This window comes from Procambarus clarkii, chromosome 10 (genome assembly GCF_040958095.1).
Source record: "Procambarus clarkii isolate CNS0578487 chromosome 10, FALCON_Pclarkii_2.0, whole genome shotgun sequence".
Lineage (NCBI taxonomy): Eukaryota > Metazoa > Arthropoda > Malacostraca > Decapoda > Cambaridae > Procambarus > Procambarus clarkii.
In genome coordinates, this window is record NC_091159.1 from 24,324,751 (window position 1) to 24,349,421 (window position 24,671).

Sequence of the window (24,671 nt, forward strand, 5' to 3'; positions counted from 1 at the left end):
TTATATATATATTAAATATATTTTTATTTTTTAAGTACACAGATACAAAACAGTACTGTGTAGCACAGCATTGCAAGCTAGGTGTACTCAAGTTGTACTTTAACAGTGATGGTGAAAACAGTGATAGATCTCATCACGAGAAATTATTACCATATGTATACCTTTCACCGTAAAGGTCATCACAATCTGGATTAGTCAATAATCAAATTTCATATCCCTCAATTGCACATTGTGTACATATATTAACTTATTTTTTTATTGGTTTCATATTAAGGTCAAAATTCCATACCAAATAAATTACTACCCTTAAGAATACAGAAAAAAAAAGTTTCTTTGAAATATAATTTATATGCTAAGTAACTGTCTCAATTCATTAGATTTTAAGTGCTAATGATGAAAACACATTTCACAATGACTACATTTTTGAATCACATATTTAATAATAATGAAGACTAATAGCTAACACCGTTACTCATGACTAAAAGAGAAATCACTCGTTTACCAATTTCAAAGTCAATTCAGAGATCACATTGGTTACCAAATAACATTCATGATAGGCTGCATCATCATATTAATCATGCTTAATATCCATGGTAAATTACATGATCATAATCACTAACAAAATTCATGATAGAGTGCGTGATCAAACTAACCAGCTGCATTTGTCATGACTGGATGTATCCACTTTGGCTACCTGCAACACCAATGGTTGACTGATAAATCTGGCCATCTATTATAACATCTATGGTGCTCTTGACCATGCTTGAGCTAAATTCTGCAGACTGTCTCAAACAAATTTATAATATTTACTGTGTATGACGGCTCCCATAGCTTATGGCAAAGACAGACTACCAATTCTACAAGCCTTTTTTTTTGGTTGGCTGAATGCTCGTAAATACTGAAAAGTTAACATGTGTACCTGTAACACAGTAGAATATCAATGACTCATCTTAAAACTGTCAGGAGTTCGGCTGGACATTCATAATGCCTCCTATGGATCATCGATCCACGACACATTTTCCACTGCTGATGAAAAGCATTAAACAATTTACTTCCATCAAACAATGCACCAATACCAACATTATATGGAAACACTGATCACCCAAACACCATGTTATCCAATAATACATCTTTTGATATTTTATCAAAACCTTCTAGTTATGTGGACCAGACTTGGTCCAAAAAATACATACTCAATACAGTATCTAATCAATAGCTACATTCTAGTTATATAGACCAAACCACTTTTTCTCCTAATGCCTTTAAGTGAGCAATAATAATTACATTCTACTGTGCGTGCCAATTGTGAACCAACAAGCCAGGAGCAGTTAGCTCCAAAAATCTTTCTACACTAAAAATTTCTACTGCTTCTTGGTTAGAGCTATAAACCAATGAGCTATAAACCAATTCTAAAACAATGCATTTACAATAAAGTAGCCTGATATCTTACCTAGTTGAAATAAGTGACTTATTGCCATGGCTTAAAACACAAAGAACATTTTTTGTGTCATATCTTAACTTGCTTATTGTGAAACTTTTACGTCATACGTGTATTTGTGTATTACAAGGTAAATATAGAAATGTGGGCATTTATACACATCTATTGGTGACATTAGCATTCTAAGCATTATTCTCTGAATTGGACAGCTGAAGTATTTTGATGATCAGTGTCAATATATTGAAAACCAACTGAAACTCAAAATTGATCTTACCTTATTAATCTAGTAATGAAACCCCTACAACTCAAGTAACACTAGAATAAAGGCAACATATACTGTAATAGTACTGGCAGCACCGGGCATTCAATATAAACTTTACCAAATACTGTATATTACATTTGATTTCCCAGTGACTGATGTTTAGGAATAAACACTAAGCCCAACAAAATTATGGCTATTAAACAAAGGTTTTCCTCTAGTTACGATACTACAAACATAAGGAATCAGAAAAATATATATACTGTATACTACATACACAAACCTGACAAAAAGGAACAATATACTTATATAAACACTCATCTACATTGTATAAATATATATAAACAGTATATATACTGTATATTTAGATATCTTTAATACAGTATATATAAATATATATATATATACTTATATATAACTTATGAGCAGCAAAGACAATCAATTTTTTTATAAAGAAACCAACAGAAAATGCAAAATCTGAATGTTTTGTTATTAGCCATAGCAAGAACTCAGTCTGTTTTCCTTCCCCCTTAGGTTTTTAATTATCAATGTCAAGCTCAAAATGAAGTTATTGGATGGCTCAAAAGTGGAACTCTTTTTACTCTTCCTCTTCTTTTTGCTGGTCTTTACAATGAAACCATCATAATTGTCCTTGTCATTACCATCATTGCTATTGCTGTTATCCATATTGTTATTGTTGATATTCTCCTTGTCATTCTGATATGAAATGCTCTGGTTATTTTCATTACTGTTACCATGAATGTGACTGTTGTCATTATTGCTAACATTATTATTATTTTCAACATCAAGGCTGATGGTGGTTAAGTTGATGTCATCAAGATCATCAACCTCTGTGGTGTCGGTGGTGGTAGTATCAGTGTCTTCATCAGTTGAAGTAGAGGTAAGAGCCAAACCTGGGTCACTGGAATGCTGACCTCGGTCGCATTTCCCTGTCGCTATCCGAAGCACGACGCTGCAAGCACTTGCGTTTCCTCATTGCCTTTTTCTGGTTCTTGGCACGCTGGCCCAAAATTGAGGAGTTGGAGCGGAACAGTTGGCGGGACACCACCTCATTGAAGCGTACACTCTTTTTCTCTCCAAGCTGGAAGAAATGCTCTCTTCGACACTTTCATCTCCTTCCTCTTCTTCCTGCACTCTCTGCTTGTTCTCAGAGACATCAAGGACAGCATAGGAGCTCATTGGCACCAACGGTGTCATGGAAGTGGACAGAGCCAACATTCGATTCACTAAGGGAGCGGGTGCGACGCTTCAGGATGCCACGGGGCCATGAGCATGTAGGACCTCGCAACCTAAGAGTTGGGCTAGATTCAGTCTCACACATGCTGACTGTCCGAGACATTCGTGGCATCCGAGCCACCCCTTTGTTGCCTTCTCCACCATCCTTCTTCTCTACCGTTTCCACAGCGGTCACACACTGAAATATAAAGGGCAGATGTCAAACTCAGATTTACATAGGAAGCAATGGCTTGGGGAATATAGGGGAGTTCTAGGGAATATGGAGAAACAGAAATAAACATGGACATGAGAGACTATTTGAAAACATCAACAAAATTCATAAACATTGCAGAAAACTGAAGAACATCACAGAACATGATGAATCAGAAGGAAAAAAACGAGAGGAAGGATAATGAGGGAAAGAAGCATATGAGAGAGAGAAAGAGAAAGAGAGGAAAGAGAGAGGAAGAGAAAGAGAGAGAAAGAGAAAGAGAGAGAGAGAGAGAGAGAGAGAGAGAGAGAAGAGAGAGAGAGGAGAGAGAGAGAGAGAGAGAGAGAGAAGAGAGAGAAAGAGAGAGAGAAGAGAGAAAGAGAGAGAGAGAAGAGAGAAGAGAGAGAGAGAGAGAGAGAGAGAGAGAAAGAGAGAGAGAGAGAGAGAAGAGAGAGAAAGAGAGAGAAGAGAGAGAGAGAGAGAGAAGAGAGGAGAAGAGAGAAGAGAGAAAGAGAGAGAGAGAAGAAAAGATGAGAGAAGAGAGAGAAAGAGAAGAGAGAAAGAGAGAGAAGAGAGAGAAGAGAGAGAGAAAGAGAGAGAGATAGAGGAAGATAGAGAGAGAGAGAAGAGAGGAAGAGAAGAGAGAGAAGAGAGCAGAGAGAGAGAGAAGAGAGAGAGAAAGAGGAGAGAGAGAGAGAGAGAAAGAGAGAGAGAGAGTGAGACGAGAGAAAGAGAGAGAGAGAGAGAGAGAGAGAGAGAGAGAGAGAGAGAGAGAGGAAGAGAGAGAGAGAGAGAGAGGAAGAGAGAGAGAGAGAGAGAGAGAAAAGAGAGAGAGAAAGAGAGAGAGAGAAGAGAGAGAGAAAGAGAGAGAGAGAGAGAGAAAGAGAGAGAAGAGAGAAGGAGAAAGAGAGAGGAAGAGAGAGAGAGAGAAAGAGAGAGAAGAGAGGAAAGATGAGAGAGATGAGAGAGAGAAAGAGAGAGAGAGAGGAGAGAAGAGAGGAGAGAGAGAGAGAGAGAGAAGAGAGAATAGAGAGAGAGAGGAGAGAAAGAGAGAGAGAGAAGAGAGAAAGAGAGAGAGAGAAGAGAGGAGAGAGAGAGAGAGAGAGAAGAGAGAATAGGAGAGAGAGATGAGAGAGAGAGAGAGAGAGAGAGAGAGAAAGAGAGAGAGAGAAAGAGAGAGAGAGAAAGAGAAAGAGAGAGAAGAGAGAGAAAGAGAGAAAGAGAAGAGAAAGAGATAGAGAGAAAGAGAGAAAAGAGAGAGAAAGATAGAAAAGATAGAAAGAGAGAAAGAGAGAAAGATAGAAGAGAGAGAGAGAATGAGAAAGAGAGAAAGAGAAAGATAGAGAGAAAGAGAGAAAGACACAAAATTAGAAGGAATAATGAAGCAGGAAGAGGAATCATCTAAGCGAAACCAAACCGTTGTAAAATAGGTAGGCCTAAAACAAGTTGCCACCCCGCGATATGGAAGAGGTGGCGGGAAGTCAGTAGACATTGCATGTACTCCCTCCAGTGACGTCACAACACATCGACCCACCGCTACCCCCCCCCCCCCCCACCGACCCTCCCTTTTTATCCACTCCAAGATATGTACCCCCACTCCCCCTTCTTTACCACATCTCAGATATGTACCAGCCAACCCACGCTATATGTATCCCTCTCCCCCTCACTCCTTGACAACACTATTCCGTTGTTGTTATGTCCTTTAGAATTCCTAGAGTACAAAACACGTGTTTGGGTAAAACAGTCAAACGCCATCCATAGTAGCTAGGGGTACTATTTGTGGAGGATGGCTTAGGGTTTGCTTCCGTTGCTTTGGGGAATGTTTGAAGTCAATGAATCCTCAAGGCTATGCTCGTCCAAGCTACAACTAACCGCAAAACGCAATCAATTTTAATGTTCTGAGCTGTACGTTACATCCGTAATTTATCTCAGATCTAAGTTAGTTCATGCCCCGACAGGTTGAGGGCCTCAGGACTACTACTGACCTTTAAAATACTGAGTCAATTGAGACATTAATGCAGACCATTTCCATGAAAAGTTGGTAGTATTATAACACATGGGTGATATATACAGTCCTTCGGACTTTGGACTTCTTTTGATCATTACACACACACAAACGACAGTAGCTTCCAGCTTTAAATGTTTCAATGTACGACATTTATTCATTATACACCCCATACCCATCCCGTGGGCAGTGGTGTTACAGAGGAAGACGGTAATCCACTTCAAAATCCATCTGGAAAAAATTGTCAGGAATAATGGAAGAACCTTTGACAAGCCACCGGCTTCCTGTCCTCTGGGGAATTATACATGCCAGCCACTGATGCGACTATTTAGCATGGATGATACGTGAACACGAACAGAAGCCAAGTACCCAAGTGAGCCACCAGACAGTTTCCTCAGTGACAGCAGAGAAAACAAATTGAATGCGTCGTGACGCAGTGGACAGCGCAGTCGATTCCCAACCGAAACGTTTTTAATTTGATTTCTGCGACATGATGAAGACTTTTTAGGGCTCCATTTCCTTTCACCTGATGCCTCTGTCCACTTGGCACTAGACAAGGGTTGCATCCTGGGGAAGGTCAGTCATTGATCTTGCCTTGATAAACCTAACATGTTCCCTGTCCCAAATAATGACAAACCACATGGCATCCAATTAGTCAGGAACATACGCTAGTCGATTAAGGGCTGGGAAACGGGACCCAAGAACTGTAACTCACCCCCCCCCCCGCAAGTACAACTAGGTGAGTAGAGACAATGGCCAGGAGGTGCGCATGTAGCCTACGTTAAACCGGTATACAGTATAACATAACCATTGTGGGATGACCTTGACAGTGTATCTGGAGCCGGCCAGCCAGCCAGACACGCAGTTCGCCAGCGCTTCACTCCCACCATCCTTCCCGCTGTCACACTACCATCACTCCGCGACAACCACCACCCAAAAGATACGACAACCACCCCCCACAACCACCCCTCACCGCACATACCTACCCCTTCACCACACACAACCACCCTTCACCACACACAACCACCCCTTCACCACACACAACCACCCTTCACCACACACAACCACCCTTCACCACACACAACCACCCCTTCACCACACACAACCACCCCTTCACCACACACAACCACCCCTTCACCACACACAACCACCCCTTCACCACACACAACCACCCCTTCACCACACACAACCACCCCTTCACCACACACAACCACCCCTTCACCACACACAACCACCCCTTCACCACACACAACCACCCCTTCACCACACACAACCACCCCTTCACCACACACAACCACCCCTTCACCACACACAACCACCCCTTCACCACACACAACCACCCCTTCACCACACACAACCACCCCTTCACCACACACAACCACCCCTTCACCACACACAACCACCCCTTCACCACACAACCACCCTTCACCACACACAACCACCCCTCACCACACACGACAGCCACTAGTGAATACCTACGGTCCAAAACTTGTCAACCACAGCACCACACCGTCCCAACGAGTCTCACTACAATCTGCAATCACCCCAATCACAGCACCACACCGTCCCAACGAGTCTCACTACAATCTGCAATCACCCCAACCACACCACCCAAACCACATAACCAACAACCACAATCTCAACACAATGACGAGCACCTCAACCCCACACCCGCTATGCTCGTCAGACACCCACACCCCCCATAATAAAACACCCACGCCCTCTTCCCGTCTTGCAAGCTTCGCCTCTGCCTCCTCTACACACACACACACATACACACATACACACACACACACACGAAACTATCATACACAAGATCATCGATAAAAATTGGCAACATGACCATAGCTTGGGGTCAAGCGATGCATCATAAACCGGTATTCGTGCGTTGACGCAGACACATTCGTGGTGGCGAGATGCCATGCGCAGTTATCAGTAGGCTTCTCTGGTTGCGGGGACTCCGTTACCCGCTCTAAGCTGCTGCTCCGGTTGGGTTTCTGGCGTCATATTTGATATTAACTCTCAACCTGTTTTGTGGCGCACAACACAATGAAGATTTGTTAATTAAATTAATATTTTTCTGTAATTTAAATTATTGTATATCCACTGTCCCATTGTCCTATTCAGAGAATGTAAGCACAGTGTAAATATCCAAATATTGCACTACAAATCTAAGCCCTAAAAATACTATGATAAGTCTTAATATCTTCCCAAACTTAGCTTCAGCACAGCAGGTAAACAAGCTCCGCACTTATTGGAAACATAGTAAAATAATCTCCAGTATTACATAAATTAGTAAATGAATTCCTAAGGTTAACTGTGAACGATTTCCTGGTCACCACACAGCTTCGGGGAACAAGTTCACGGACCCCGAGGCCCTTGTGACACTAGACAGGGTTGGTATTGTAGGCATAACCAAGTTTTGGTTAGATACGGTAAAAGACTAGCAGGCAAAGTAAGCTATTCCAATATACACTTTTCACTAATGAAAAATTAAGCTACACTAGTTGTATAGTAAAGCTATTAGTTAAACCATGCATAAAACCTATAATAAAAAGTATACAGGATACTGAGAATACTCAAAGATGAATTTAAAGAAAGCAGAATAGTGCAAATAGGAACTAGCAGGTCCATTGTTCAACACAGTGAAGTATGTCAAACAAAAACACCTGTATGGGGAAGCAAGTAACAAGATCAGCAGACTAACATTGTCACAACTCGAATACCACTTAGCTACAAGTATCTGGCAGTTGGGCTTGTATAGGGATCTAGATGAAGTAAAGTGTAAAAGTGTGTGGACAAAGACTGCGACACACACTAGAACATTACACCTTAGACTATGACAAACTGGATTTATTTAGAGATAAATCTAAACACACTCAGCATGAAATAACAAACCAGCTTATTAAAATGTCTGAAAGCCTTGCACTGTATCCATGCTTCGCTTCATGTAGATAAATGACATAAGATAAAGGAACAAGCAGTGTGAAGACTAGTAGTAGGCTAATAATAATAATAAACAGCAGTTTTCCTATGATCCCGTAATACCTCAAAGATAAATCAGTTACGTACTAATGAAAAAAATAGCCATTAACGTATAACGTTTAACTGTAAATACATAGTTATTATAGTTAACATTTATTTAACTAGTTGACATTATAATTATACGGTGTGCAGGATAGAGGTAATTGTTAATGTAATAATATTCGTTGAGGTCCGATATACCTTTTGTGCCCTCATTAATATTTTTTTGCTCTACCGGTCACAAGACGGAAGAGAATGGGGAGCCGAAGAGGAGGGAGCAGAAAGAGGGGCAGGAAGAGGGCTAGGAGGGGGGAGGAAGAGGGCCAGAAGGGGAGTTGAAGAGGAGGGGGGGGGAGTTGAAGAGGAGGGGGGGGGGGTTGCAAGAAGCGAAACGGGGGGGGGGGGCAAGAGGAGAGGAGAGTTAGGTCTGAAGAGAGCGGGCAAGAGTGGACCTAAAAATAACGTCACGCAGGTGTCCTTGGACAAAACAAAAAGGAGAGCAATAAAGATGTAGTGAGCTTCCACTATCGCCAGAATGACATGCCCAGAGGCTTGTTCTACCGCTCGCGCTATCCAAACTGATCTCTCTCGCCGCCTCGTATAATTCTCAATATTTTCCAACGGCTCTTACACTAAAAAGAATACCGTCTCACCTCTGTACGGCTCATCCGGAGTTCAATCTTCCGGACAGGCCCTTGAGATGGGAAAGACTTGTGTGGTTGCTCCTCCTGGGGATCCTACCGTCTGTGGGGAACCGTGAGGGGACAGCCCGTTCTCGCAAGCGTTCTCAACATCAAGAAACTTTTGTATTATTAAAGTGATTTACCCTGACCTACAAGAGGACTCACGAATAGAAAACGGGACATTATGTCAATTTCGCGAGCCGCTACAATTAGTTAGGTCAGGTGCCTTAGGTGCAGTGTACGTCAGATTGCGAGGTGCTATTATGAGGACGTGTTACTCAGATCCTGGGGACCAGCAGCGTCATGGTAGTATAATTCCTCGTTGCGAGGGTGAAAGGACAGAGCTATTCTTAACCCATCCACGATACCCAGGTAGCCAGCGTTAGTAGTCATTTCTCCTTACCAAGATATTTTTTTCAATTATCACCCAAAAGCGTGACAGTTGGTTTTTCTCATGAATTCAAGAAGTGTCCTGGACTCCTTTAGCAACCGCTTAAACGTGTCATGGCAACTATCTTGAACTTTGTTCAGAGAACGATACACGTTTCCTTGACAATGGCAATACAATGATACCTGCTTGATGGGGTTCTGGGAGTAGATCGACTCCCCAAGCCAGACTCGAGGCCAAGCTTGACTTGGTTAGCAAAATCTCCAAAACAATCAAGCCAAATTGTATATCTTTAAATGTATGCTGTGGAGATATAGTTTATTACAAAACTTTGTATTGCTACTCACAAACAGCAGAATCTCTCAAACAAACCTGTGGTATGATAGATTTGAAGTCGAGTTAGGTTGGCTTCGAGTACTTAGCCTTAAGGAATGGTTTAACTCTCCTGCCGCCCCCACCACAGCCAAGGTCACAACCATCATCTCTTAGCTAAGTAAACACGAGTCCTGTGACTGAGCTCTGCCTTCCTCACCCCCTCCCACTCCCAGCTGTGTCTGCCGCCCCCACCACCATCCTGCATGTCTGGCCCTGCTCTGGCCTCCTCAACCAGCTGCACGACCTACACCACGGTCCGTCCTCATAAACATGGGCCAAATCCGTCCTCACACACGCTGGCCAAATGCTCGTTAATACCACCACCTCCTCTCTATGAATCAAACGCATTTTACACAACTCACAATTAGTTCTCCCACGTACTATAAATGCAACAAATTACCAACCGATTAAAAAAACCATCTAACTTAGGATTATAAACTAAATTATAATATACAATTATACATATTTGAGAAAATACTGTTTTCGGTTACGCAATATATCAAAATTGACGAATGCATCTTAGGAGGTCGGACGTAGCCTGGGACAACATTGCCTGAGGATGGGGGTCGTCCATCAACTCCCCTCAGTAAACATACCCAGCGAGAGCCACCACAACCTGCCAACAAGGATGGCAGCCACCACAACCTGCCAACAAGGATGGCAGCCACCACAACCTGCCAACAAGGATGGCAGCCACCACAACCTGCCAACAAGGATGGCAGCCACCACAACCTGCCAACAAGGATGGCAGCCACCACAACCTGCCAACAAGGATGGCAGCCACCACAACCTGCCAACAAGGATGGCAGCCACCACAACCTGCCAACAAGGATGGCAGCCACCACAACCTGCCAACAAGGATGGCAGCCACCACAACCTGCCAACAAGGATGGCAGCCACCACAACCTGCCAACAAGGATGGCAGCCACCACAACCTGCCAACAAGGATGGCAGCCACCACAACCTGCCAACAAGGATGGCAGCCACCACAACCTGCCAACAAGGATGGCAGCCACCACAACCTGCCAACAAGGATGGCAGCCACCACAACCTGCCAACAAGGATGGCAGCCACCACAACCTGCCAACAAGGATGGCAGCCACCACAACCTGCCAACAAGGATGGCAGCCACCACAACCTGCCAACAAGGATGGCAGCCACCACAACCTGCCAACAAGGATGGCAGCCACCACAACCTGCCAACAAGGATGGCAGCCACCACAACCTGCCAACAAGGATGGCAGCCACCACAACCTGCCAACAAGGATGGCAGCCACCACAACCTGCCAACAAGGATGGCAGCCACCACCACCTGCCAACAAGGATGGCAGCCACCACCACCTGCCAACAAGGATGGCAGCCACCACCACCTGCCAACAAGGATGGCAGCCACCACAACCTGCCAACAAGGATGGCAGCCACCACAACCTGCCAACAAGGATGGCAGCCACCACCACCTGCCAACAAGGATGGCAGCCACCACCTGCTGCGACTCACACCAACACCTTTGCCAAAAACACTTCCCTGCAGCACCTGCCCCATAACAAACCTCGCGCGCATGTAGGGCACATCTCTTGGCCCAGGATTCATCAAGTATTTACGCGCCCATTACGACACCTGTACATCTTTCAACAATTATAATAGCTGTGTTTACATTTATTAAACAGTTTATGAGCTCCTCATTATTGTTACCAGGTTCTTTATAATAAACAAGGATTGTGAAGTTTCGTAGCTCGTAAACTGCTTAGTAAATGGAGCAAACCCACCATAATTGTTGAAAGATGTACAGGTTTCGTAAGTGGACAGATGAATCCTGGGCCCGGGCTAGCCAAGAACAGAAGCTACAAACTCCCAAAAGAAAATCCATAAACAACTTTTTAGCTCGCAAAATTAACAAACATATGTGAATCAATTTTTAGATATCAATAACTTATTTGGATGTACACAGGCCGAGTCCAACCACTCTGACACGTCGGTACAGGTACAGCAGATGTCTTGCTGCTTGTGGGGTCGGCGTTCGATTCCCAATAGTTCAATTGATTGGGCACGGTTCCTTCCTTAATCCTATCCCAGCTCCTCGTCCTCGTATCCCTTCCAAGTGCTGTATAGTCATGTTGACTTAGCACTTTCTTCTTTTAATTACCTTACCTATACACAGACTGGGGCCAACAACAATGTGTCACAAGACATCATTACCAAAATAACCCTCACTTCTCTCAGGCTAGGTTTGTTCAAGCGGCTGTCAAACCCCTAGACGCATTCATCAATTTTAACGTACTGCGTGTTAAAAAAAAAAGTCAATTTTATGTTAATATCATTGCATACTAAAATGTTTTAAATACTTATGCCTAAGTTACATTAGTTAGTTTGATTCTGTTGGGTATTATTGAGATTTGGCAATGCGTGAATGAAGCATATAGAGGGGGTGCAATTCCAGCAAAGGACGTGAACGAAGCACTGCTAGAGTACAAACGTCAATAGTACAAACGTCATCAGTCTAGTCCTGTGTAAAGCGTTTTTTTTTCCATTAATAAACAGTAGGGTTTGGTGGCTGGATTAAGAAACATTTGACCCTTGTTGATGATGACGGGATGCAATCAATATCAGAATATCGGATCACAACCCAAAGGTTGTGATCCGCCTCCCTCGGTCCAGGGAGTGGGGAAAATGGCGGACAAAACGCTACCTTCTTAAACTAATTCGAGATTGGTGGAGTTCAATCACAACGTGCTACGTGCGGCCCCGTGCGGCGGTGCTGTGCGGTGTTGCCACAGGTACTAACTTGCTCTTCACGTGATAAAAAGATAAACACAAAATAACCTACAAGTGGGTGGTTGGGGTCCACTGCCTGATAATGATACACAATAGAAATAAAATGCAGATAAGCGGGAATTTCAATGTTTACCCTATCTCTTATCAACGGTGTTATCGGAGTCCGTAATGCAAGCAAGACGCCCTGGTTAGGTAAACAGACGCTCGACCGGATACACGATACACACCAAAATTGTGAATGAAACTACACACACACACACAACGGTCTTGTATATTTACATGAAGATGTGTATACATGTGGTATCTTATAGGCACGTCCACGTTAAGTTTGGTTGTCCTTTCCTAGATCTTAAGACTTGCATAGAGGGGTACAATATCCTCAACTGACACCGTCAGTGTACGCACTGCTAGTCACCACAGTCTAACTGATAAGCTCCATTTCACGATAGCAACTTCTAATCACTTATAAAATTACCAAAACCTACCATCCTGCCACCACCACCACCCTTAACCACCCATCCTGCCGCCACCACCCTTAACCACCCATCCTGCCGCCACCACCCTTAACCACCCATTCTGCCACCACCACCCTGCCACCACCGCTACATTCTCCGACATGAATCGCGAGACCATCCCCCTCCTTACCATAGTCACCACCAGCTGGTAATAGCCATCATGAATGCCATGGCATGCGTCTCAAGCCAGCCTGTACCCTCTGGATTATTCGTGATCCATAACCCGGGCCAGGATTCATCAAGCATTTACGTGTGCACTTACGAGACCTGTACATGGCGACTTGGTTGTATTTGTTAGTTTAGAAAGTTCGTAAGTTAAGATTATTATAAAAAGCCTCGTAGCAGTTAACTGCTTCATAAATGCAAATTAAGCCACAATGCTTGAGAAAAGATGTACAGGTTTCGTAGGTGGACGCGTAGATACTTGATAAATCCTGGCCTTGTCGACCTTCTTTTATTATTAACAAACCTTGGTATGCATAGCAATATGCTGGTACCCTATTCAATATGAGGGATTACAGAGTACAGCTCAAAGACTAGCTAGGAGTTCATCTAGTATCCCCGTCTCGCAGGATGGTTCGTCGTACGTGGAATGTGAACATGAAATGCGAGTCTACTCATCTAACCTGCACTAGCACACTCTGGATAGAGCTCAAGAATATCTTACGCGCGAGTGCATGAAGTAGTTACAGAGTTCAGAGTACCTCATACCATCTAGTTTGAAATCATTCAGAACAGGGCAATCACAGGTACAGTGTTGGAGAGTATGTCGCAGCTCTTGTTCACATAGTTTACAGTTGGAGTGTTCACCATTGGGGGGACTCGTCACCTGCCATAGATATAGATATCCCAGCCTAATTCTTGCAATTATAATGTCTCACTGACTAGTGGACGTTCTGAGCTGTCCATATATATTGTTCTCTGTTCTAAACATATAACTCCTTATACTAGTGCTTCCTGTCCTTTGAGTGTCAGTGACTGCTTTTCTGGCCTCCCCAATTTCCTGGAATATTGCCGTTTTTACAACAATTTGGAATGCATAGTTCTAACTCAATTTCGTGTTCATCACACGCAGCTTTACCTGCCTCGTGTCGGCTCAACACTCAGAAGAGGTGAGTGAAGCATGCCCGGATATGCGTGATCCGCCAAGCCATCAGTTGACGGGACACAGTCTTGACTGTGGCTTGCAATAACAATAGAGTACCATGTGTTGCGATTTGCTTAATATGATGGCCGAGTTGGTACACAGGGCTTCGAATGGATATGCGGGTAGCTGCAAGCAAAACCTGCCTGACCATACGGGTATTGCCACACAAACATGGCCACCAGGCCTGACTCGGTGAGTAGAATAACTCTCGAAACCCACTACTGGTGAAGGCGGCCATTACCTGTACTAGTGCCAGGGTTCAGTACTACCTTCACTGGCTAACTAGGCCACGTCACACCACTCGGCCTAAAAAGCATGATAGGCTACGGCACCCCATACAACCGGCACGCAAAGCCTCGGCAACCTAGAATGGTGCTCAAGGGAAACGCTACGTATGTATGTATTTACTATTTGTGCCTGCAGGATCGAGCCGTTAGCTCTTGGATCCCGCCTTTCTAACCATTGGGTATCTAATGAACTGACTCGACCTAGTTCTCTTTTATCATATCTTCTACATATTTATGTTTCGCACACAATCCCCAGGATGCAGCCCGACGCAGCAGTCTAACTCCCAGGTTCCTATTTAATGCTAGGTGAACAAATGCATAAGGTTGAAAGAAACTCTGCCCATTTGTTTCTACCTCCGCCGGGCGTGGGAATATATATACAGGCGATGAGTCACAATAACGTGGCTGAAGTATGTTGACCAGACCACACACAAGAAAGTGAAAGGACGACGACGTTTCGGTCCGTCCTGGACCATTCAGACCTGAATGGAGTCCGTATATACCTGAATGTATATACATGGAGTATATATATTCCGAATGTGACTGTCCACTATAGCCCCTAAAACTATTATTGACCAAGCACAAATAAAGAACTTGCCCCCCCCCTCCCTCCGTAGTGAAGGAGCCAAGCAGGGAGACAAGAAGCCATCTATGCAGTCCACCGACCCGGCCCAGAGAGCTCCACAAGTACAGTGTTGAGCACACACACACACACACACACCTCCCACTAATGTTTACGTCTACATAACCTTGAGACTGGACGGGTCCTGCCTCACTCCCTCACAACCCAAGTTATTATTATTAACATCTTCATTGACAAAATTAATTACAATTTTGCCTAATCTGAGGATTTCGATTAAGTCTTATTAAAGTGAGGATAATGCTGGTATTGACTGTCACGCAGGACAGAGGGTCATACATAAGACAATAAGTCTAAACTGTAGGCGGAAGTACATATATATCATGGTTACAATCAATGTTTTAATGTATGGATATGTGAAAACACTTTCTATTTATTGTGCACTGCCACACAAGGGCAGGGATGGGTTTATAACTGATGCAGCTTAGAAATAATATAAATAAAAATTGTTCTTCATTCTTTAAAATGGACAAGCAAATTTTGGATAAACAGTTAGGATGTCATCCAGAACAACCGGGCTGTGGTGGGTATGTGGGCCTGCGGGTCGCTCCAAGCAACAGTCTGGTGGACCAAACTCTCACAAGTCAAGTCTGGCCCCGGGCCGGGCTTGGGGAGTAGAAAAACTCCCAGAACCCCATCACGCAGGTAACTCAAGTGACATAATCCGCTTTGTGCGGACAACTCCCACGTTTTATGTGAGAATTTGTTTTGTTGCTACCATTAGGAACTAGTAACGAATAGCGAAACGCTACGCGTACTAGTGGCTGTACAAGATTGTAACAACTCTTCTATATATCAATAAAAAGAGTGAGGAGTGAGTCCATTTACATTATAACCATTTTTGAGCACACACTAACTATACACCTCCACAATACGTTCAATACAACAACAGTTATACAAAATCTACCGAACAGTTATATATGAGCTCTTCTCCCCAATATAACCACACCTTAGTCAACTTAGTACAGTTGACTAATGCGCATCTGAGAACGTCCCGTGCGTAGGTTCGAACCCTCATCAAGGCCCTTGTGGATTTGTCCATTTACATTATAACCATTTTTGAGCACACACTAACTATATAATAGCCAGCAGCTGTAATTTATTTTCTCGTGGGCTTAGGCAGCAGAAGAATCCCCACAACCCACTCCAGGTATGCTCCAGGCATGCTTCAGGTATGCTCCAGATATGCTCCAGGCATGCTCCATGCATGCTCCAGGTATTCCATCTTAGCAAGAAAACAAACCCAGCAACTTAAAACAGGATCTTTTTACTGACTGGCTTATATTATCTTCGTCAGTAATCAAGATCAGGGAATAAGAGCAGCTGGATTTTTTGTAGCGTTACGCCTTGTTTGGCCAACTCTGGTGCAGTTTGAAGGGGGGGGGGGGAAGAGACCCATTGCCCCGGATAAGAGAATATGCTGCACCCGGGAGCCTTGTGGGGTTCGCGGGCGCTTACATAATGTCTTCCCCGTACCTTCTCCCCAATATAACCACACCTTAGTCAACTTAGTACAGTTGACTAATGCGCATCTGAGAACGTCCCGTGCGTAGGTTCGAACCCTCATCAAGGCCCTTGTGGATTTGTCCATTTACATTATAACCATTTTTGAGCACACACTAACTATACACCTCCACAATACGTTCAATACAACAACAGTTATACAAAATCTACCGAACAGCCACCAGCATCATATAACGGTGACTGATACCTCTGTATATGTATAGGTATCATCATCATTGACCAATAAAGCCATGCTCGCCTACCACCATTCCAATACCCACCATTCCGGAAAGTGCAGACGTTCAAAAATGGGAATGCAATTTCACCTGACGGCCCCCAGGCTTAACATTTAATTTCCTCATAATGCGTTATGTCAAATGGCGTTAACCATTGGCGTAATCCAAGCATTTCCCAGCAAATGGCTTGCATAAATCTATCTGGATTTACCTGCTCCATGGCTCGTGTTTCAACAATCCAGTTCAGACAACTTAAATTTTGATTTTTTAAATTCAAATAGGGAAGAGGGAAGGCAGTTAATATGGGAAGAAGGGGGGGAGGCAGTTAATATGGGGAGAAGGGAGAGTGGCAGTGAATATAGGGGGAGGGAATTTTCAGGGGGAAAACGCAAAGCCATTACGATAATATAGCACATCGAAGGGGTTAGGATAAGGTTTTGGGATGGGACGGAGGGAAGGAATGGTGCCCAACCACTTGGACGGTCGGGGATTGAACGCCGACCTGCATGAAGCAAGACTGTCGCTGACAATAGTGGGGGAGGGGTGCAGAGAAGAAGCAAGAGTGACAATAGTGGGAGGGGGAGAAGAGTGACAGAGTAGGAGCAGGAGGGGGGGGAGAGTGGCAGAGTAGGAGTGACAGTAGATGGGGGAGGGAGAGTGGCAGAGAAGTAAACAGTAGAGGGAGTAGAGGCGGTGTTGGCAGGCCATTGCCCCTTCACTATATGTAGGTCAGAGCCAATGCATGGAACACCACGCACATCAGTCTGTTGCCAGGCGGACAGCCTAGTGCCACAGAAGCGTTTCAAATGTTCGGCGGGCTGAGCCCATGCGCTGAGAACACATTTCCAAAGTACACAAATATCATTTACTGGTCGAGTAGGCGTGGATTACTGAATATACAGGACCAGCCCCACCATTGCGAACATTAATAATAAACTACGCAGATTAAAATATCTGTGGGAAGGAAGGCATTTAAAGGACAACGCTATTTACACGTAGATTTATCAAAGTAAAATTTTGAATTTGTAGGATTAGGTAAATTAGCTACATGCCAAGTACACAGGGTAATTCACATGACTAGTGCAATTTGAGAATTAGAGGTTATTTTAATTAACGAAGGAATTCAATTGCGTGCCGACTAGCATTGCAAGAATATACGCTGCAGTTCCAATTGAAGAATTAAAGGACTACATATGGTAATTCGTGACATGAGGAAATTTCTCATTTCCATATTTTGTTGGCTGTATAGCTCATGGAATGAGCTTATGCTCAAATTTTCGTTTTAATATTGAGACCAGTTTGCTGACTACGATCAACAATAGCCTCACAGATCAAGCTATCATCAGCAAAGCCGACAGGTAATCAACATATTCAATATTGTTGAATACTAACACCCGGGAATAATGGGAAGGGGACTTTTGACAAGCCGCCGGTTTCCTGTCACCGTTGAGACGACTCGAGATGGTGGCCCTCAAGTATGTTCATGCAAATTGAACCGAAGTATAATTAATGGGTAATGCCAATCTGAAAACTCAAAACTAGTAAAAAAAAAAAAAAAGGATAGCATTGTTAATCCTAGAAGACATTGGAACATAGGACTACGTTAAAAATGAGGTAAACAAATTTTTTTTATTTAATTCTTTACTTTGATTGCTTGCTTTGCTCTGAAGCTTATATTCACCAAAGAGCCACATCTGACTAAATTTGGGTTATACAATTCTAGCGTTTACCACCATATACGTCTCATATTTCGTCACCTAATGTTTAAAGCCTATAATTGTTTTGACTTTAGAAGCTAAGCACGAAACAGTGTCCTACAAACATCTAAAACATCAATATCAAACTAATTGCAAATATTAGTATAGATATAGCATATTGTAAATAAAAATCATGTAACAAAGGCAACTCTACTCCACCGTTTTTACAGTAACATGATTTATTAGCATAAGTCTACTGATGGTATCGAATGTGTCTTAAGAGCTACTGAAAACGTTAAAAATATTTACTTCCTTCCATTACCTTTTAAAATGTCATATTGCGCAAATAACAAAAATTTACAACGCCCAGTGTTTCGCTGGGTAGTTTACAAAGCAAGAATTGTACTATTGAATATATAATGTAGTATTGCCTTGTAAATTTATGTATACAGTATATGATTTATATTGTATTTTATTAAATAAAGATAAAAATAAAAGTTTACAAGCAAGCAAGCACTCGTTCTCTATATGCTACAATGGTGAAATTTGGTATCTACAGTATATAAAAGAAGAAACCGCCACTGGACATTCTCGTTCGGTTCAATGACTTAATGCCATACTTCAGCAAAACCAACACGTAGGCTATAATCCATAAGACTCTCCCGCTACAGCTGTCATTCATCACGAGTATGTTCCGGTAGTTCGCAAGACTTTTAAAACGGCATATGATTTTTTTTTAAGTGGGGAAGGTTTCCGTTACTGACAGCTCTCTGCTAATGGATGCAAAACATTTAATCGCTGCCCATATAGGCAGGTTAGGTAGGCCAGTATGGTAGGTTTCTTGGCAGACCTGAACTCAATGTAATACACCCCATCTACTTTTTCAACACGTGTTATCAAGTATAAATGTAAAATGTCAGACATGTGTAAATGAATAAACAATCTCTTATGACTAAAATATAATTCTGACAATAGACAGCAGCTCAGAGCGGTCTTGCCCTGCCAATTACTAGACTATCAACTGAGGCAAGACATCACAATAACAATCGTAACACATACGCATCGCTGGCACACCTCTATATATACTACAAAAACTACGAGAGCGCGCATATGTTTTATCTTGTTCTTAAAAACTTACTCGTGAATCATTATTACTGCAGAGTAACTTACCTACTTGAAATCCTCTAAACATAAAACATCTTTCAAATTAAAAGTACATTAAATTTTAGCTTGTTTATTATTATTATTATATATTAATAAGAGCAGATGAAATATAAAAAATATAAATATTAGCATACAGCATTTACAAGGCTGACGTTACAGATGCATGTAACATTAAACGAATTAAAATTCAGTAATGGTGCCGAAAATTAATTCAAATCACCAACCCATATTCGAAAACAACGGAGAATAAAAATTGCCCCAACAAAAGCAGTATCATCAAACAAAATTAGCCGATGTTCAGAGCTACCTAACTCACTACCATTATTTGCTACATCCCTCCCCCCCCCCCCCTCAGTTCCCCCACCAACCAATAACCTCTCTCCCTCCCTCCCTCCGTTCACTGGTGACGAGAGGTCGATGGCTTGTGCGTCTTCAACTTGCTCTCGCACAAGACAGCACATATTACTTATTGCTTATAGTCGCTATTTCGGTTAGGTTGTGGTTTTCCAATCAGCTTTTCAAGGTAAACTCAAATATTCACAATAAATTAGTAGTCACATATGCACTTATTCATAAGCAAGTGCGAGAACGGGTTGACAAACATGCACCTGTGATGACGCCTGCAATCTAATTATTTACTAATTATTACTAGCGGTTACAGCATTAAAGTCTAAAGGACCTTGTATAAAATGCATAGGATTAGGAATATATTCCAGGGAGCTTTGACCACAATCATGGTGTTTGTGATATTCTTCTAAAACAGAAGCATTAATGGTTGTATTTATATATAGGGTATGTTGCCATGTGGTTCCTTGCGAGACTACGCCCTGAATTCTGGATGAACACCCCTCTAACTCCTGGAAGACATGCTTCCTCAATACATGCAACATTTAAAGCCACACTTTCACCTTTTCTCTGGCCTTGAATAAGACCACACCGTCATGCCGACGAAAACTTCACACTACCAACCCATCAATCCCACATTGTATACCTACACAAAATACCTAACCCCCTCCCAACATTCCCCCATCTTAAACTCTAACAATCTTCAACAATACGTACACATAATTCAAAATCATAGATATACGTAAAATAAGAACATCGCAAGAAATGAGACATAAAACAATGACACGCCTGTAGCCCAGAGGAAGACTTGAGCTTGCCAGACACCACCACGGTCTCCTCTCCTTAATTCCTTAGGTTTACCCTAGGCTACGACCAAATATAACAAATAAATCGAAACATCACCGACCTCCTAAGATGCGGGAATAACAAGAAAAACTTTAAGCCCAATCATTGTATAATACTGAATACAAGTGGCTCCAAACATAACATTATACTATATATGGGCTAAATATATATTACACAAATTTGCAGTGAGAAGGGGTTAATATAAATTACACAAAATTACAGTGAGTAGTAATATTTAGATTCACCCATAGCGTTGATTCTGTAATGAACATACGAGTACAAACACTCTGGCAATGATATTTCACAACAGGAAGCGTGTGACGGGTTGGGTAGCACTTAACACCCACACCAAGCATCCGGGCCTTGCCTCGCCTCTCTCTCTCTCTCTCTCTCTCCCTCCTCTCTCTTTCTCGCATCACTCAATACAATACACTGAAAATTATCCATTTAGCTAGTATTAAAACCAGACACACCACACTCTTAAACATGCATACGTTAACAGTCATGCTGCATGTACCACCGCGCATTTTCAATATTAATAGGTATAAACCCCATAAATGAATTAAACTCCATTTACAATTGGATCATCTTAATTTGACACATTCGTTCAGTTCCAGAAAACAAACTGATATTGCCTCATGACAAACTAAAAATAAATCTAATAGAAAGCAGTAAGCCAAAATGCATCAAACTATACATAAAACCTGACAGCTATAGCAATTTCAAGGATTGTGATTGTAGTATAAACAATGTACAGTACTATACTAGTTAGAGCTCACTAAATGACAACAATTCTAGTTAACCACATTAGTTTTGGAGAGAAGGCTAATTTAATTCCCACTGGACAATAAAGTTAAAGGAAGAGAAAAAAGGGAGAAACAATAGCAAAGTTCTAAGGAGTCTGCAACAAAAGGAATAGACAATGTTTGCTTAAAATTGAAACAATTGGTGTTAAGGATCTGTACTTGAACTTGAGAAAGTTACTGACCTTGCCTTGGAAACAACACCGACAGGGAATGCATGAACTATAGTTTTTTCAGTTACTGAAAACTCTACAAAAAAGCTGGGAAGGGCAAATGAAGAAAATTATGATAAAATATTTACAAATTTTGAGAGGTATTGTGAGGCAGAGAAAGATAGCTGGTACAATGGTTGAGAGGTGTATAGAAGCTATTGGGTTTAAAGGTGGCATTTACAGAGAAGAGTTATAAGACAGAGGCAGAGGGGGAGTTGTGAAGTATAAAACAAATAGCTTCACATTAAATCATCCTTGAATTAACATTTGCATTGCCAAAGATGGCTATGCTGACTGGATGATTTGAAAGTAAGTACCAAGTTATGCATGAGACTAAGATTTGTTAGTACCTTATACTAATGGAAACTTTTGCGAATGACTAATAATAAAATGCAATATTTGCTTAAGTACAGTAATTATCAAAAGAAGGCACCAAACCAGGAATACTATTTACCACCAGCAAAGTTTGCTCAGGTTAGACTCAATAGATCCATGTAAGGATAAATGCACTAATGCTAACAATGCTTTAGAATCTGGGAAAGTTTGTCACTTACAATCTACTGCATTAAGTTGTATCTCCAATACAATGACAACAATAAATCATGTCACAATTATGACATTGCAAACTACTAACAAATTTGAATGCGTGCTAATACTTTATGCAATATGTCGTGAAAGAGATAAATGCCAATGGAATACAAGTCACTTCACAGGCTTCAAATATGATTTTCAGACTTAACTAAACCCATGAAATCTGCTAACAAATACAAAATCAATGGTTAAAAATGTGTATTTATTTCGATTACAAAACACTTGCTGTCCAAAATGTATCTTCAGAAATTATAACCCCAGAGCAATGACACAATTTTAGTGCTGGGTAGACAGGATACCACGAGCGTAGCTCTCATCCTGTAACTACACTTAGGTAATTACTTAGGTAACTACACAATTACATGTGTGTGTAATTACTTAGGTAATTACACACACATGGAACATTTGAACTATGAATTTAAGAATTAATGCTAGGTATATGTCTACCATTATCCACAATTTTAAAAAGCAATTAGTAAATTAGTAATTAGTAAAAGTAAAATATAGGTATGTTATTTTTTGAACCCATCCTTAACTCCATAACAAAATGCAACTTACCTTATTTAGAGGTTCTTCAATGGACTCGATTGATTTTTGACTAGACTTCGCATCAGTATTCAAAGCACTGACAGGTGTTGGAACCACCGAGGCAAGATGCTCCTCATTTCCAATCTGGCATGACTCCCAGCGACCCAGCACAGCCTTTTTTATATTTATTTCCACAGCGCCATCTCCAAGTTTGCAAGTCACTCCAGATTTGGCTATGATATTTGGAGAACTCACAACTTTGAGCCCATAGTGCAGCAGGGTATGTCCACCGCCAATGCTGGATAGGTCCACATAAACAGTTTGATCACCAACTTGCTTTGTAGTAACACTGCTTGGCAGAACATTACCACAGTTGAGGATAATATACAATCTTTCTTTTGACTGTTTAACAGAATAACTGGGGATGAGAGTTGCTCTCCTTTCACTTGGTGCAGATTCAAACACATTGTCTTCCTCTTCAGCTGCTTCAACTTCCTTTAACCTATCTTCTTGTGATGACACTGACACTTCAGAGGAATTGTCCCCATCACTGTTAGTCCGGTAATCAGGATCACAATCAATACCAGAGTCTGAAGGAGAATAATCATGAACAGAGACCTGATCTCTTTTTCTTGATGGTATAACACTAAGAGTAAGGGTTAACTTTTGGGTTGATACATCAAATTTTGCAGTACTTGAATCCTCATCAACTGGATAAGGAAGTGGCAGTTCAAGTTTGTACTGAGGTTTTGACTTGGTGGAAAGTAAAAGTGACTGCGGCCATACATTGGCATCGACCTGAGAGGCACGCATCACTCCAGGAAGGTCAACCTCGACCTCCAGGGTCTGAGGGCGCCATGCACGACCGCACTGAGGTATCAACTGCACAGAGAAGTCTTGGAAATCAACTTTGCTTACATGCTTGATCTTGTACTGTGGTTTTATTGGCTCAGCTACTTCCATCACAGAATTTGTACTTTTATCCTCAGTTGTATTTTCCATCTTATTTCTCATATCACCACTAGTCCTCTCATCGTTTTGGAAGCTCATTTTCTCACTTGCTTCAAACAGTTTTATATCTACTACTCGCTTTATCATAGATCGCATTGGCTTTCCCACATACTTCACACTGTCAACCTCCTGTGGCTGATCTATCTTCAACTGAAAAGTTTTGCTTAAGCTGTCCACGGCAGTTTGTATGAGAGCGTGTTTCACAAGGTGGTTCATGGAGGAGAGCAGCAGAGCCTCTGGATGGAAGACGACATCATACACCACCACTTGCCTGCCAACCTCGGCCACACTGCCAACCCCAACCTCACCCTCAGAATGGCTGCTCGACCCCGACACTCGCACTCTCTGCTTCAGCAACTCCCGTCGAGGTTTGGGCAAAGCGTGTGGCAACGACCAGTTCTGGCCCGTCTTGACACCGTCGTCAACATTCACGTAACTGGGCCTCTGCACCACGTCACTGCTACATACATTCACAAAAGCGGGGCCGCCACTCTGGCTTCCCACTGCCAACGCAAAACCGGGACTCGGGTGAACGAAAACAGCCTCCACGCCCCGCTCTTTTTCCAGTTGTTGCAGCTCTCTTTCAAACTGTTTCTGATTTTCTGGTTCACAAACCTCTTTCGCGTACTCAGCGAAGAGCGCACGGAACTTTTCGTCTTTCAAAGATCTCGCCAAGAAGGATAAATCTTCTTTAGAAAACGCATCCCCACAAGAATACGTGCCTTTCGAAGCCATATTGAATAGAATGAATGTTT

The 24,671-nt window shown here is 42.3% G+C and overlaps 1 protein-coding gene across 1 annotated transcript; it reads right to left on the reverse strand.

Annotated features, from left to right (window-relative positions):
* On the reverse strand, nucleotides 1-24,671 carry LOC138363015 (protein kintoun-like). The gene is given in 5 exon segments (XM_069321750.1): nucleotides 1-2,645; nucleotides 2,647-2,801; nucleotides 2,804-2,921; nucleotides 2,923-3,132; nucleotides 22,936-24,671. Coding segments are annotated over 5 exon segments (2,655 nt in total). The 5' UTR covers nucleotides 24,652-24,671; the 3' UTR covers nucleotides 1-2,189.